General features: G+C 47.5%; 1 protein-coding gene across 1 annotated transcript in view; it reads right to left on the bottom strand.

The window, feature by feature from the left end:
* Nucleotides 1–15051, bottom strand: part of SYNE2 (spectrin repeat containing nuclear envelope protein 2) — a 1750628-nt gene that overhangs the window by 1145857 nt on the left and 589720 nt on the right. The window contains exon 54 of the mRNA XM_086937933.1: nucleotides 8423–8689. Within this exon, the coding sequence (XP_086794059.1) occupies nucleotides 8423–8689 (267 nt within the window). The remainder of the gene's footprint in view (nucleotides 1–8422; nucleotides 8690–15051) is intronic.

Genomic DNA, 15051 nt, shown 5'->3' on the forward strand with positions numbered 1-15051 from the left:
ATCATGCACTGGGACAGGAACAGACTAATTTGCATACAGCCAGGTTCTGAAACTGGGATGGTGCAGTGAGCTAAAAAACGGTGTTGGATCTAGCCCTGATCTCTTGACTGGGTGAGAGTATTCTGTTTAATTCAGAGACTCTGTCCCTCACCACCCCTTGTTGTAAATATTTTTGTCCACCCTAAGCGTGGAAGGGTATACTCAGATGTGAGTCCCTTGCTCATTGCACCATCAGGATTCAAGCAAGCCGGGCCGAAGAGGCTGAAATGCCAGAAACCGGTCCCCGGTAGCTTGTTTCCTTCCCAGTGTAAGAATTGGCTTTTGTAGTTTGGTTTGCCCTGTTCCCATCATGCACTGGGACAGGAACAGACTAATTTGCATACAGCCAGGTTCTGAAACTGGGATGGTGCAGTGAGCTAAAAAACGGTGTTGGATCTAGCCCTGATCTCTTGACTGGGTGAGAGTATTCTGTTTAATTCAGAGACTCTGTCCCTCACCACCCCTTGTTGTAAATATTTTTGTCCACCCTAAGCGTGGAAGGGTATACTCAGATGTGAGTCCCTTGCTCATTGCACCATCAGGATTCAAGCAAGCCGGGCCGAAGAGGCTGAAATGCCAGAAACCGGTCCCCGGTAGCTTGTTTCCTTCCCAGTGTAAGAATTGGCTTTTGTAGTTTGGTTTGCCCTGTTCCCATCATGCACTGGGACAGGAACAGACTAATTTGCATACAGCCAGGTTCTGAAACTGGGATGGTGCAGTGAGCTAAAAAACGGTGTTGGATCTAGCCCTGATCTCTTGACTGGGTGAGAGTATTCTGTTTAATTCAGAGACTCTGTCCCTCACCACCCCTTGTTGTAAATATTTTTGTCCACCCTAAGCGTGGAAGGGTATACTCAGATGTGAGTCCCTTGCTCATTGCACCATCAGGATTCAAGCAAGCCGGGCCGAAGAGGCTGAAATGCCAGAAACCGGTCCCCGGTAGCTTGTTTCCTTCCCAGTGTAAGAATTGGCTTTTGTAGTTTGGTTTGCCCTGTTCCCATCATGCACTGGGACAGGAACAGACTAATTTGCATACAGCCAGGTTCTGAAACTGGGATGGTGCAGTGAGCTAAAAAACGGTGTTGGATCTAGCCCTGATCTCTTGACTGGGTGAGAGTATTCTGTTTAATTCAGAGACTCTGTCCCTCACCACCCCTTGTTGTAAATACTCTTGTTAAATAGAGCCTGGCTTCTCAAGCGTTTCAGTGAGGTCGAATGTCTCTACCACATTCAGTCTAGAGACATAGAATTGGTGACTCTGTTGGGTGGAAGTCTGGTTTTTAGTATTCGGGTGAAATTTTACTCCCCTATCATAACAAATTTGATACTAGAGCAGGCTGAAAATTTTCAACGCTTAGGTATTGATATTCTCCCTATCTCTACCCTAGGCAACCCAAACTCTTCTGATAAACAGGGGTTGAGGGGTGGTGAGCATAACGGGGTAACCTCTCCTCTAAGAGACCTGAAAATTTGGGTTTCCAGGGGAAAACGCTCAGTATCGCACGTGAAGCCTCTTCCACTAGTTGAGAATTCCACACTCAATGATGACAATAACCGGTGGAATTGGCTCCATAGTGCATTATCAACAAAAAATAAGGATAACCCCAAATTGTTCCACCATCTTTAACCCAGTCTTAAACATAATTTCCTGGAACGCGGCCGGTTTCCATAATAGCCCGGAGAAAATGACCTTTTTATCCACTCTGGAGGCTGATATATTGTGTATCCAGGAAACTTGGTGCATAGATAGGTTAACGCCTTTAAAAGATTTTTATGTTTTGGAAATTCCGGCTGCGCCCTCTAAGAAAGGGCATGCTAGGGGGGGCCTCGCCTGTTTACTGTCAAATAAGTTTCAATGGAGATTTTCCCATTACATTGATTCCAGTAGACTTTTCCACACAATAACATTAGAAAATATATTCCTTGACAATGTAAAATACCCTATGGTAATTTTTAATGTGTACATTCCCCCTGAGGAATGTTTTAATGATAAATTGCAGCGGGTTCTCCAGTATATGGATAAGATAAAAAATTCACCTCCTTTTCCTGTAATTTTGCTTATTGGTGATTTGAATTGTAAAGTATCAAATGCTAGTCTAAAACTCTTCAGGGATAAAGCTAAGGAGGAAGCACACTGCATCCCCCAGACGCTTTTCCCTGAAAACTTAAAGACAAATAAAAGGGGGAAGATCTTGTTAAAAGAACTAGCGATCGGGGATGGTATCATCTTAAATGGAAGATTTCCATCTGACGTCCCCGCAAATTATACCCATAAATCCCCCTTTGGGTCATCAATTTTGGACTATGCTATCGCCAGCTATAGTCTGTTTCCCCAGATTCTTGACTTAAAGATCACCCCCACGACTCTGAGCGACCATAGTATATTGTTACTATCAATTTCGTTAAATTCTCTGAATACGGCATCCTGGTCGCTAAACGGCAAGGAGGCCACCTTCCAATCGACATCTGGAAGATGCTTCTGGAATAATGCTGCCATTAATGGGGTGCAGGAGCTACTGAACGATACCCTTAAGAAAATAGAAGAGTGGAACGGAAATGAAATAATTTGTTTTGAGGAACTCATGTTAAAGATTCTTCTGAATGCTAAAAAAACTGTCCCCCCTAGAAAAAAAGGAGAGGTAGTTCCTCTGACTCTCCGTAATCTAAATAGGGAACTAAACAAACTTATCCGTGCACAGTACGTACAAAGGGTACCGGAACGTGGGAAAAATATTGCTAGGTTAAAAAGAAAGAGAAGCAGACTCAAGCTAAAAATTAAACGGGACAGGGAGGATGAAGTATGGATCAAACTAAGGGAATCTGCTGCATATGGCAACATCAAAGACTTTTGGGCAATAATCGGGAAAGGATGTGGTACACGCCATTCCCCTACTCCCATAGCTATACCTGAAGATATATGGTCCTCTCATATCCGAGAATTATATGCAGGGAATGGGACCACAAGTGTGGATAACATTATGTATGCTACCCCTGATGACTCGGTCTTCTTTCCCTCTGAGAAGGAAATCGAGTTGGCTATAAAAAATATGCGTTCCTCTGGGGCCATGGGACCGGATGAGCTCCCGATGACGGTCCTAAAACAAGACCCTTTAACCTGGAGCAAAATCTTATACCCCCTGTTTAGGGCATGCCATCTTTCCAAATGCGTCCCTGCATCGTGGAGAGGAAGCATTTTGGTCCCTATCTTCAAAAAGGGGGCAAGGGATAGCCCCAGTAACTACCGCATGATTGCGCTCCTCGACTCCATCGGAAAGGTCTTTGCGAAATGCCTCCTGAGTTCTCTTTCTGATTGGGTCGAGGAGCGAAATATCTTGCCGTTGGAACAGACTGGCTTCCGAAGGGAACATGGCACTCTGGACAACCTGACTGCCCTTCAGGTTATTACTGACAAATATGTCCAGGTGAGAGGGGGTGTCGTATACGCTGCCTTTATTGATTTCTCCACAGCGTTCGATAAAGTAGATCGGGGAACGCTGTGGAGAAAATTGGCGTCGCTGGGTGTCCCTACTCCCCTGTTGGAATTGGTGCGGGCTCTACACACTGAGACCTGGTGCAGGGTCTTAATGGGGGGTGAAAGGGGGCTTTCGGCCAAAATACCATCCCAGAATGGCCTTAAACAGGGCTGCTTATTGGCGCCCCTGTTGTTTTCCCTTTATACAACTGACCTCCCCGCTGCGGTGTCCAACAGTGAGGGGATCGCACCGTTGATAGGAGGGGTGCCAATCGCCTGTCTGATGTATGCCGACGATGTGCTTTTGCTTGACTTAACTCCCGTGGGTCTGGCAAATCGGCTTCAGGCTCTTCAGGATTTTGCTGGGGAGCATCATATGAAGATCAATATTAATAAAAGTAAGGTGATGTGTATTGCTGGTAGGAAGAAATGCCGCTCGACAAATTTTGGTTGGGCTATTGGAGGGTATAGATTGGAGGTCGTAACTTGTTATACATTTTTAGGGAAAATATTCTCGGCCAATATGAGCGAGAATCTCCATATAGAGCATTGCTCTCGCAAAGCTCTTGCCCATGGCAATGGGTTAAAGTCCCTTTACCTGGCAACGGGGAAAAGACATTTTTCTAGCCTTCTGGAAGTATTTCAAGCTAAAATCCCCGCAACCATCTTGTATGGTATAGAAATAATAGAGATAAAACTTTGGGACTTTTGCCACAAGATTGAGGGAAAACTCCTAAGATCCCTCTCGACTTTAAACAATGCCTGTCCACTGGCCGCCTGCAGGTTGGATTTTGGACTCAGGAGTGCCTGGGTTCAGGGGCTGTGCGCCTTAATAAGGTGGGTAGCCAGTTTGGCCAGAGCAAGAGAGGGAACCCTGCGAGTTTTACTCAAAAAAGAACTTTTGGGCAATTTTAAGGAGTTCTCCAAACTCGTTAGTAATTTTAGAGGGGCTGTGAAAATCCTTAGACTGGATGAAAGCGCGCTTTTCTCCTACTCTCCCATGCAGTTAAAGCAGGTCCTTAAGGAGGCTTCGTGGGAGTATTGTTTTTTATCCGACAAAAAAACAGTTGGAGATAAAAGGAATGTGGAGCCACTCATCTCCTCCTTTAGGTTGAAACAGCCTCAACCGTATGCCCTGTGGAACTTACCACATGGGATACGTAGGTTCTGGTTTTTATTACGGTACGACTTAATCCCTCTAAATGTGCTGCTGTCCAAATGGCATGGTACTTCACCATTGTGCAATTTATGTAAATTGAATAACCAGGACTGTATGCATGTACTTTTGATTTGTCCTATGTTACGTAGCTTGCGCAATCGATGGCTCAAAGCAATTTGTCTACGCCTCAGCATTGTCACTTTACAGGACTTTCTTCATGCACTTTATTGCCCACCGAATGAAATGTTTTGTGCTTATGTTTTTAACTTTTTCAAAGGATTTTTAGCTATTTATTAATGTTCTGGAAGATTGTGCCGGCCCGGCCTTGTGGGACTGATGGTTTGCAGTGTAGCTATTATGGTTCGAATTCTATGTTTTTATAACTCTTGCACTTTCGATGATTTTGTTACTTTGTCTGTACATGTTTATGTGGCCCTCTTTGAGAGCCAAAACATAATAAATAAATTTGAAATTTGACACCCCAGACCTGCGCAGGTGGGCTGCGACCACCACCATCACCCGAGCGACGCTGGTAAGGCCGAAAGGGAGCACGGCAAACTGAAAATGCTCCTGGCCCACCATGAACCGCAGGTAATGCCGGTGGGCCGGCAGGACGGGGATGTGAAAATAAGTGCCCTGAAATTCCAACACTACCAACTTGTGTCAAACAAGGGTTCCCTGTATGAACAAATGAAAATGTACCCCTAGGTCAGGGAAAAACACAATGAAAGAAACAACCTAGGCGGAGGTCGTAGATTGCCTACACAATGGTTACAGGACAAAGACTAAAAATGAACAGTTTCCAATTGATTACTTATTTTTATTAAACAATTTATTATTTCATAGAACAAATAAAAATACATATATCAGAGAGCAAAATTAAAATTACATTCATCAGAAGTAAATATCACTATAAAATAACATTAATAATTCCTTCACAATGAGGAATAAGTTTGTCAAACTATATACTAAACTATGTCTTTATTTCCAGAAAGTTGTACTTTGTCTTGAGAAAGGCGCTGGCCGCCGAAACGCGTCGACACACAACTTATTCCCCATACCATCCAGTCTCCATGGTCTAGGGCAGCCAGGACCTGAGCCAGAGTCAGCATTCTGAACTTCTCCTTCCGGAGAAAGCAATTGATGTCCCGGTGGTCCAAGATGGGGCGCAGGCCCCCCTTCTCCTTCTTGCGGACCAGAAAGTAGTGGGAATAACAACCACTCCCTACTTCCTGCCCAGGAACGCACTCGATGGCCCCCTTGGCCAAGAGGGCCATGACTTCCTGTTGGAGAAAGGACCAAATGATCCCCTGACATGCGGTGGCATTGAGGTGGCATGGCTGGAGGGGAGGACTAAAAAAGAAGGAAGTAACCCTTGCGGATTATCTGCAACACCCACCTGTTCAATGTGATATCGTGCCAGTGGGGGAGGTGGTGGCGGATCATGCCACCCACCCGCGTGTAGTGCTCCACAAAGCTCGGACTAGGTAGGTTTGGAGGTAGGAGTAGCAGGGGTGGAGGTGGACTGGCCCGCACGCTGATTCCCCGACCCGCCCTTGAGGAAGCCGCGTTCACGGCCACACTGAGGCTGGTTCTACACAGGCTTGTTGAAGGAACATGCCTGGGTGTCTCTGCCCTGGCCACGAAAGGAACGAAATCTAGGAGTGGCTTGATTCTTTGCAGAAAGGCCCAAGGACTTTTCCGTGCCCTGCGAGTCCTTAAAACATTCCAATGCACTGTCAGCCTTATCGCCAAACAGGTGGATGCAATCGAGGGGCATATACATGAGCGAGCTATGGACATCGGGCGAGAACCCAGTCGAACGCAACCAGGCGTGGCATCGTAACGCCACCGTTGTTGAAATAGCCCTGCCCATCGAGTCTGCGGTGTCCAAACCCCACCGGATGGCGAATTATCCGCATCCTTGCCTTCAGCAATTGCCTGAGACAGGACAGTCTGGACCTCCTCAGGACACTGAGGCAAAACTTGAGCAACAGTATCCCATACTGTGTGGGAGTAGCGGCCCAATAGGCAGGCGGTGTTCACCGACCGCAGCCCAAAGCTGGCCGAAGAGAACAACCGCTTACCAAACTGTTTCCGTTTCTTAAAGTCTGGTGGAGACGTGGGAAAGACACTATGCGACGTCGATGCCTGGATGACCGGCTTGGGATGGTTGGTCAGACAGGCCGGGTCGCCAGGTGCTGGGTGGTGGTGTCTGGCAAAATTTTTATCAACAGGGGCCCCCTTGGCCGGCCGTGACCAAGTGCCCTAGAGGACTTTGGTAAGGGCGTCATTGAAGGGAAGCAGCTGCTCCGACGAAGTAGATGCCGTCTGGAGCACCTTACTGAGGAGGTTGGTTTTGAGGGCCACTGTGGGGAGGTCGAGGCTGAGGGCCTCAGCAGCCCGACGGAGCACCATTGTGTAGGAAGCACCCTACTCCATCGTAGGCGGGGGAGAGTCAGAAGAGACATCGAGGTCGCCTGCGTCCTTCAGGTCGTCTACCCAATCCTGCTCGACGTCACACTGCTGGGCAAGGGGGCCCTAGGACCCTTCCTAGTCCTCCTCCGCCTCCGACGCAAGAGGGGCTGGTCGTGGCGGCAGAGCCAGAGGCGGAAAAGGGACAAACGGCATCAGAAACGGCACCGAGAACGGCGCCGGCTGGGGCCGGACCGCGCCGCTTCCCAATGCGGATCCCAGGCCAAAACAAAATGGTCTTGGAACCAGGGCAAGGGTGGATTCAACGGCACCTAGTGTGGCGCCGAGGGTGGAGCCGAGGGTGGCCCTGGGGGCCGAAGCCAATGGCGTAGGATCCTGTGGCGCCGAAGCTGGAGCCCCTGGCGGAGCCGAGGGGCCCGAAGGCACGCCGGTGGGAGCCCAAAGCCTAAAAAGGCGGTCCATGGTAGCAAGAAACTCTTGCACCTGTTCGGGAGTCACCGAAAGACCCAGGTAGGGCGGGTAGACTGTGGGACTCCCAGGCTCCAGAGGAGCTGCAGTAGTGGAGCCCCTGTCCCCTTCGTCCGCATCTGAGGGGCGACAGGGGGACGTTGGAGACCAAGCACGCTTCTTCGACTTCTTTTAATGACGTTGCTCAACAGAGATGGAGGGCTACGAGACTGCAACTACGCCGCTCCCACAAGGCCTTCGGGGCCATGGCCCGACAGTCCTAGCAAGCCCAGGAGTCGTGATCAGTCTCCAGGCAGTAGAGGCAAACATAGTGGGGGTCCGCCACTGGCATATTACGGCGGCAGGCCCTGCAGGACTTAAATCCAGGCATCCCTACGTGCACCAGGAGAAAGAAGGGGTGAGGAAAAATGACTAGGTCCGTGTTCTATCTCTATCTGAGCTAACTGGAGCGGAAAAAGTAAGAACTGACATCAGTGCCGCATGGGTGACACCAAAGTAGTCTCCCTGATGTCATCTCGGCTCTTACGATGCCAGTGACGGACGCGGAGCCACAGGACACCACCTACTGACACGCAGGGGTACTGCTAAGCAAAACTTTCAGGATCCAGTCTGATGCCTGGGGATATTCTAAGGTAAGGACTCTATCACTAACGTGTCTCTTTCAGAAGAAAGTGTTTCGGTAAGACCTCAGTAGACATAGCCTAATTCAATGGCAGGAAAGGTAAAGTGCTATCATTAAATAATAAAGTATTGGCTTTTCTTGTACACACAGCATGTACTTTGTAGTAAGGACTACCATTCTGTCAAAACACTGGCATTTTATAGCATCAACAGCATCCTTTACATACCTCAAAAACTGTGCCAGACACATTCTCTTCAGAGTCAATAGCTAGTGTAGAACCAGTTGGCACCACCTTACTCACTGAAGAAGAGTTCTTTCCAGATTCTTTGTGAGTAAACTTGAGTGTTGTTTTAGCAGTCACTCCACGTTGAATTGTTTCTACACCTGTCTTGATTATTTCCTGAACTGATGAAGAGGGAGTATATTTTTCTGACTCCTCTGTGGGTAGAATCTTCTCTGCTGCCCCTTTTTCCTCAATGACAGACACCTGAGGCTGCTTCAAAATTAGAATTATTTAAGTACTTGTAATGTGACACTTTCATCTTTAAACTTCACAATACACTACATGACTAATAATGTTGGTAAAAACATACTCTCATTCCCTTTCTTCTGAAAATAAGGAAGTTTGATGTAGAAATAGACAACATTCTATTTGGGGTTATATATAAAGGAAAATCACGCCACCTCAAAGAGTAATAACCTACTTTAAATGTGGTGGAACCTTCTGAATCTAATATATGCAGTCTGCTTCGAAGGCATGCCTAGACTGGCTTTGAATTGGGAAAGCAAGGAGTACTATGACATGCAATATGCTTTAAATTGTAAGGTCAAAAGAGTGTTCAGACAATAGGATCATTTTCCTTTGAAGCTGGTGGTGAGTGGGTACCAGGTACAGTAAAATTGCATTAGAGTGTCGAGGTTAGGAGCAAGCAAAGGTATGTTTTGGAGCTGAGGCTAGGTTGGCAAAAACGTCTCAATAGGAATGGGCATCCTGTCCCCAGTTCAGATTTGCACAGCTTACCTAACTTGACTGTAAAGAATCACACTATGTTCTCTGACCCACAACTGACATGGGGGACCTGGCAGGGCCTATTGATGGGCAGAGTGAAATTAGAAGGAGGAAACACAGAGATTGGGGAAGGAAGAAGAGACTAAGACTGTGATGCAGATGGGATGGGAAGGTAAACAGAATCCAGGGAAAGACATGGCCCAGGGGTTCAGAGACATGGAAGGTAAGGGCACAAATGGGAGTTGGAGTAGCGGGCAGAAGTTGTAGGAAGGGACAAGGATGGAAACCGAGTGCAACAAATGGAGACGACATGGATGAATAGAGAACAATGAGTGACAGAGAACTGGAAATTGAAGGAGAGAGATCTACAGATGTAAGTGTTGATTTAGCAAGAGCACCTTCAATCATCAGTAAACAAAATGTAGGAGTAGTTTTAAGCTTGAATAATTTACTGGATTCACATGCTGTGCATTATTCCGCCATCTAGTGGTTGGGTTCGGAATAGACCTTTTTTTTTCCTTGTTTTCAGCGCTGTTGACCACCATTCGGTGCCAGGTACGTCCCCTGTGTGACGTCAGATGGTGCCCTGGAGGTTGTTGTGCGTGGTAGCCATGTTCAGATTCTTTTTTCTGTTTGTGTTCTAGTTAGAAGTACTGTTGATGGTTATCTAGATAATTACTATAAATCTCTTCTCCACCTGTTGTTTTCCTCGCAGAGGAGGTTGGGTGGGTCACAGGTGAATCCAGAAAATTCTTCAAGCTGCAAAACTACTCCTACTGGTAAGTAACCATTTTATTTTGACGTGAATCCTTTCCTGGATTCACATGCTTTGCATCAGATCACATAGCAGTTTGCCCCTCTTTTGGGAGGCCCTGGTAAGAGGAAGACCTTGCAAACAGGTGTTGAAGTACTTTCTGTCCTATTTGTGCTTCCTTATTCATTTGTATATCCACACAGTAATGTGTTGTGAATGTGTGTGGTGATGCCCATGTAGCTGCTGCACATATAGTGTCTATGGGCACATTGGCCATAAAAGCCAGAGTTGCTCCCTTCTTTCTTGTGGAGAGAGCTGTTGGCTGTGTTGTTAATTGCTTGTTAGTGGTGGCATAGCATATTTGGATAGCTTGGACTATCCATCTTGAAATTCTTGAGAAAAAAAAAACCTGACACAGCAGGAAATACTGTGTGCCTGATTACGAGTTTACGTGTTATTTGACGCAACTAATAAACAATGATACCATAAGGTACGTTATGTATTGGGTGCAATAAATACCCCTATTATGAGGCTTTGGGAAAAATAAGTGGATTTTGGTGTTTAGTGCACCAAAATCAGCATGATATAGTAAATACTGTATGCTTGTGGTTGGAATTAACCAATCCACTCAATAATACACATACCAAACAGATAGGTAAATGAAGAACAGTGAAACCAAACTCTGATTAGGAACTATTTAGTAATGATTTGATTATTAAAAAGTCTCTGAACATATTTTGAATAGAATATTCTCAAATGTCTTAATCAATTTGTTTGGATAACAATTATTTCAATTGAAGATATCTTCTGCCAGACAGAACAGATTTCATCAGAATTGTGCAATAGGGCACTTCTGCAATTTTGCACTATTATTTACACCAGTGGAACAGTGGACAAAAAACATTTCAAAGAACTAACAAATACAAACACAAGACGTTGCACTGTCGAGCAGGGCAAAGTTTATTTTAGTTGAGTAGGTCGGTGCAAAATAGCCTGACACCAGTTAAATCAATGGAATGTAACTTCTCAGTAATTTATGAGTTGCGGATGAGGCGGCAGGACACTAGGTATGTCTTTCAAATAAAGAATCCGTTTTAGGGCAGCAGGTATGATTTGAATTTTGTTGAGATTGTGTCATTATGAATTTGAAAAGGAGGTCAAGTGGAATCAAAGTAGTATACTTTAAAAAGAGATTTCTGCATTGCTGTATAACTTTAAGAACACTTGGAAAGTGTTGGTGATCCTAGAGAGGGCCAGTTACCATTGTGCATTAGGTATATGTTTCAACTCGTATACTTATATTATAGCTAGGTGGTTCACAGATGGTGAGGAGGCAGTATACAGGGATATTTTGAAACTCTGGCCTGGTGCAGCAGGAAACCTCAAAGCATTAGAACTGGTAAGGTGGTGTTGGAGAAGAACTTGACCATCAGTTATTTTGTGTAATGATGCTAGGGAGCTGGTATATTATCTTGTCACGTCATATTTTTCCTATCCAACCTAAAAATACTGGTAACTGAATGCACAAGTTACTACTTGTGTAACAATATATCTGTAAGAGACAGGAGTTAGTGATAGATTCCTTATCTTAGAATATCCCCAGGCGTCAGACTGGATCTGGAAAGTTTTGCTTAGCAGTACCCCCGCACGTCAGTAGGTGGCGTCCTGCGGTTCCCGTCAGTCACTGGCATCTGAAGCACTGAGTTGATGTCACAGAGACTACTTAGGCGCCACCCATGCGCGCTGACATCAGTTCTGTACACGACTTTCCACGCCAGGAACGCAGAGCCATGCAAGATACTGACCATTGGTGCATAAAACTAGGGTCCTGAAAGGTATGTCCTTAACCCCATTAATCAGTTCGCAGAATGGGGAGGATGGGTGGGGCGGTAAGGAATCTATCACTAACTAATGCCTCTTACAGATATATCGTTACACAAGTAGTAACTTGTGCATCTGAAAGAGACAAGTTAGTGATAGATTCCTTACCCCAACAATACCAACCCCGGTGGTGGGTCCGCGAACAAGATTACACCAGAAAGTCACGGAGCACAGAACGGCCAAAGAAGCCGTCTCTACGCACCTGACTCTCAAGGCAGTAGTGCTTGTCAAACGTGTGCAGCGAGGCCCACGTAGCTGCCTGACAATTGTCCTTCAAGGGAACGCCGCGTTCCAAGGCAGCAGTGGCTGCCGTTGCCCTGGTGGAATGGGCACGCAGCCCCAGAGGAGGCTCCTTCTTAGCCAAGGAGTAACAAGCTTTGATGCACAGAACGACCCACCGGGAGGTGGTTCGCTTGTGCACGGCCCAACCTTTTTTGGCACCCACGTTTCCAACAAAGAGCTGGTCATCCACATGGAACTGTTGTGCACGCTGCAGATAGAAAGCAAGTGCCTGTTTTGGGTCCAGACGGTGGAGCCTCTCCTCCTCTCTAGAGGGATGCGGAGGCAGAAAGAAGGTGGGCAAAGTGATGGTGTGCCCGATGTGGAAGGGCGTGACAACCTTTGGCAAGAAAGAAGAGCAGGTTCTCAAAACCACCTTGTCTGGATGAACAGAGAGGAAAGGAGGTTTAGAAGAGAGAGCCTGGAGCTCGCTCACCCTTCTGGCTGAGGTGATAGCTACCAGGAAATCCATCTTGAGAGTCAGAAGATGTAGGGGACAGTTATTAAGGGGCTCAAAGGGAGCGCACATCAGAAAGGTCAAGACAAGATTCAAGTCCCACTGAGGCATTATGAAAGGCATGGGTGGAAATGTATGCGTAATGCCTATGAGGAACTGGTTAACAACCGGGGACTTAAAAAGAGAAGGCTGATCTGGAAGCCCTAGAACAGTGGAGATGGCCGAAAGATAACCTTTGAGAGTGCCCAGAGCAGAGCCCTGCTGGGCCAAAAATAGAAGAAACAGAAGGACCTCAGAAAGAGGTGCAGAAAGGGGATCCATAGCTTTTGCTGTGTACCATGCCACAAATTTGTGCCACCTGCAGGCGTATACCGGTTTAGTGGAGGGACGCCTGGCTGCCAAAATAACATCACACACTTCGGGAGGAAGGTCGAAAGCTGTCAAGTGTCACATGTCTCTATGCATGGAGGTGGAGGCTGGACAGGTTCAGGTCTAGGACCGTCCCCTGCTGCTGCGACAGAAGATCCTCCCAAAGAGGCAGACGGATCGGGGGATCGACCGCCATGCTGAGTAGCTCGGGATACCAGTAGCTTCATGCACAATCCAGAGCCACAAGGATGACTTGGGCCCAGTCGCGTCTGATCTTCTTCAGCACTCTGGGCAGAAGTGGTATAGGCGGAAAGGCGTACAACAGACCGCAACTCCACTTGTGACGAAAAGCGTTGTTGAGCGAGTGCCGCCTTGGAAATTCCAACGCACAGAACTGATGACATTGCGCGTTCTCTTCGGTGGCGAATAGATGTAACCAAAGCTCTCCCTACTGCTGAAAGAGACCTTGCGCGACGTCTGAGTTCAGACGCCCCTCGTGATCCATTGTGCACCGGCGGCTGAGTTCGTTCGCCCTTACGTTCAGAGAACCTGCCAGATATTGAACCACTAAGGTAATACCTTAATGTTCCAGCCATGTCCGGAGACGCAGAGCCTCTTGACAAAGGGTCCAGGACCCCACCCCGCCCTGTTTGTTGCAATACCACATGGCGGTGGTGTTGTTCATGAACACCTGCACCACACTTCCCCAGACAGTGGGAAGGAATGCCTTCAGTGCAAGTCGGATCACCCGCAGCTCCAAAAGGTTGATATGGAGCTGGGACTCCGCCGGAGACCAGAGACCTCTGATCTCCTCCTCTCCCAAGTGGCCTCCCCATTCCAGGAGGGACGCGTCCGTCACCACCGTGTGCTCCGGTTGGGGATGGGAGAGAGATCTGCCACTGACCCAATATCGATTCGTGAGCCACCACTGCAATTGTTGAGCAGTGCCCTCTGAGATCTCGACATGTTCAGACTGGTTGCCCTGATGCTGTGCCCACTGGACCTTCAGGTCCCACTGCAGAGCCCGCATATGCCATCTGGCATGTTGCACTAGCAGGATGCAGGAGGCCATCAGGGCCAGGAGCCGGAGGGTCATCCTGACTGAAACCCGGGATAGAGGCCGAAAGATCAGACTCATAGCCTGAATATCCCGGACTCGCTTCTCTGGAGGATAAACCTGAAACAGCGTTGAATCCAGAACCGCTCCGATAAAGGGGAGCTTCTGAGAGGGACTCAGGTGCAACTTCGGCACATTGATGGAGAACCCCAGCAGATGCAGGAGGTCGGCCGTAGTCTGAAGGTGGCAGATGACCGTTTGGGGCGAGTCCGCCTTCAACAACCAGTCATCGAGGTAGGGGAAGACTGACACCCCAGACCTGCGCAGGTGGGCTGCGACCACCACCATCACCCGAGCAACGCTGGTAAGGCCGAAAGGGAGCACGGCAAACTGAAAATGCTCCTGGCCCACCATGAGCCACAGGTAATGCCGGTGGGCCGGCAGGACGGGGATGTGAAAATAAGTGCCCTGAAATTCCAACGCTACCATCCAGTCTCCATGGTCTAGGGCAGCCAGGACTTGAAAAACAACTGGTTAGGAAGGGTCAAGGGGATTTATATTTATAGACCCTGCATATTCAAACACCCCTACTTAGACTACAAACAAACAAGAAGAATTGGAGGGTCTATGAGACAAGAGGCTGAGCCTGTAAGGTCCCTATAGAGATACCACACTGTTGGATTGCACAAGACCAGTCCAAGTGGTCACACGACACTAGCTGTGTAGGCGATATCCTATCCGACCACCCACTTGGCGGAGCCTCGTCATATAGGACAACTAGAACCAGGGTAGTGCGTCAAGGCCCAGATGAATTGGCCATACAACCCACAGTTCTGGTTCAAACGGTGAAAGTGTCCATGCCACTGAATGGTGCTGGTCATGTGCAGTGCAAACGAAAAAGTGAATAAGTGATGTTTAAAATGGCGTTCCAGGCAAAAAAAATTCTTTATTGATATTCACCAGGACGTCAGGTTAAAAACAGGCGTAGAACAGTGTGAAAAAATCACTGTTTGCTTAGCTATGTTGTGAAAGCGGCCAACATGTTTCTG

This window comes from Lissotriton vulgaris, chromosome 9 (assembly GCF_964263255.1).
Source record: "Lissotriton vulgaris chromosome 9, aLisVul1.2, whole genome shotgun sequence".
NCBI lineage: Eukaryota > Metazoa > Chordata > Amphibia > Caudata > Salamandridae > Lissotriton > Lissotriton vulgaris.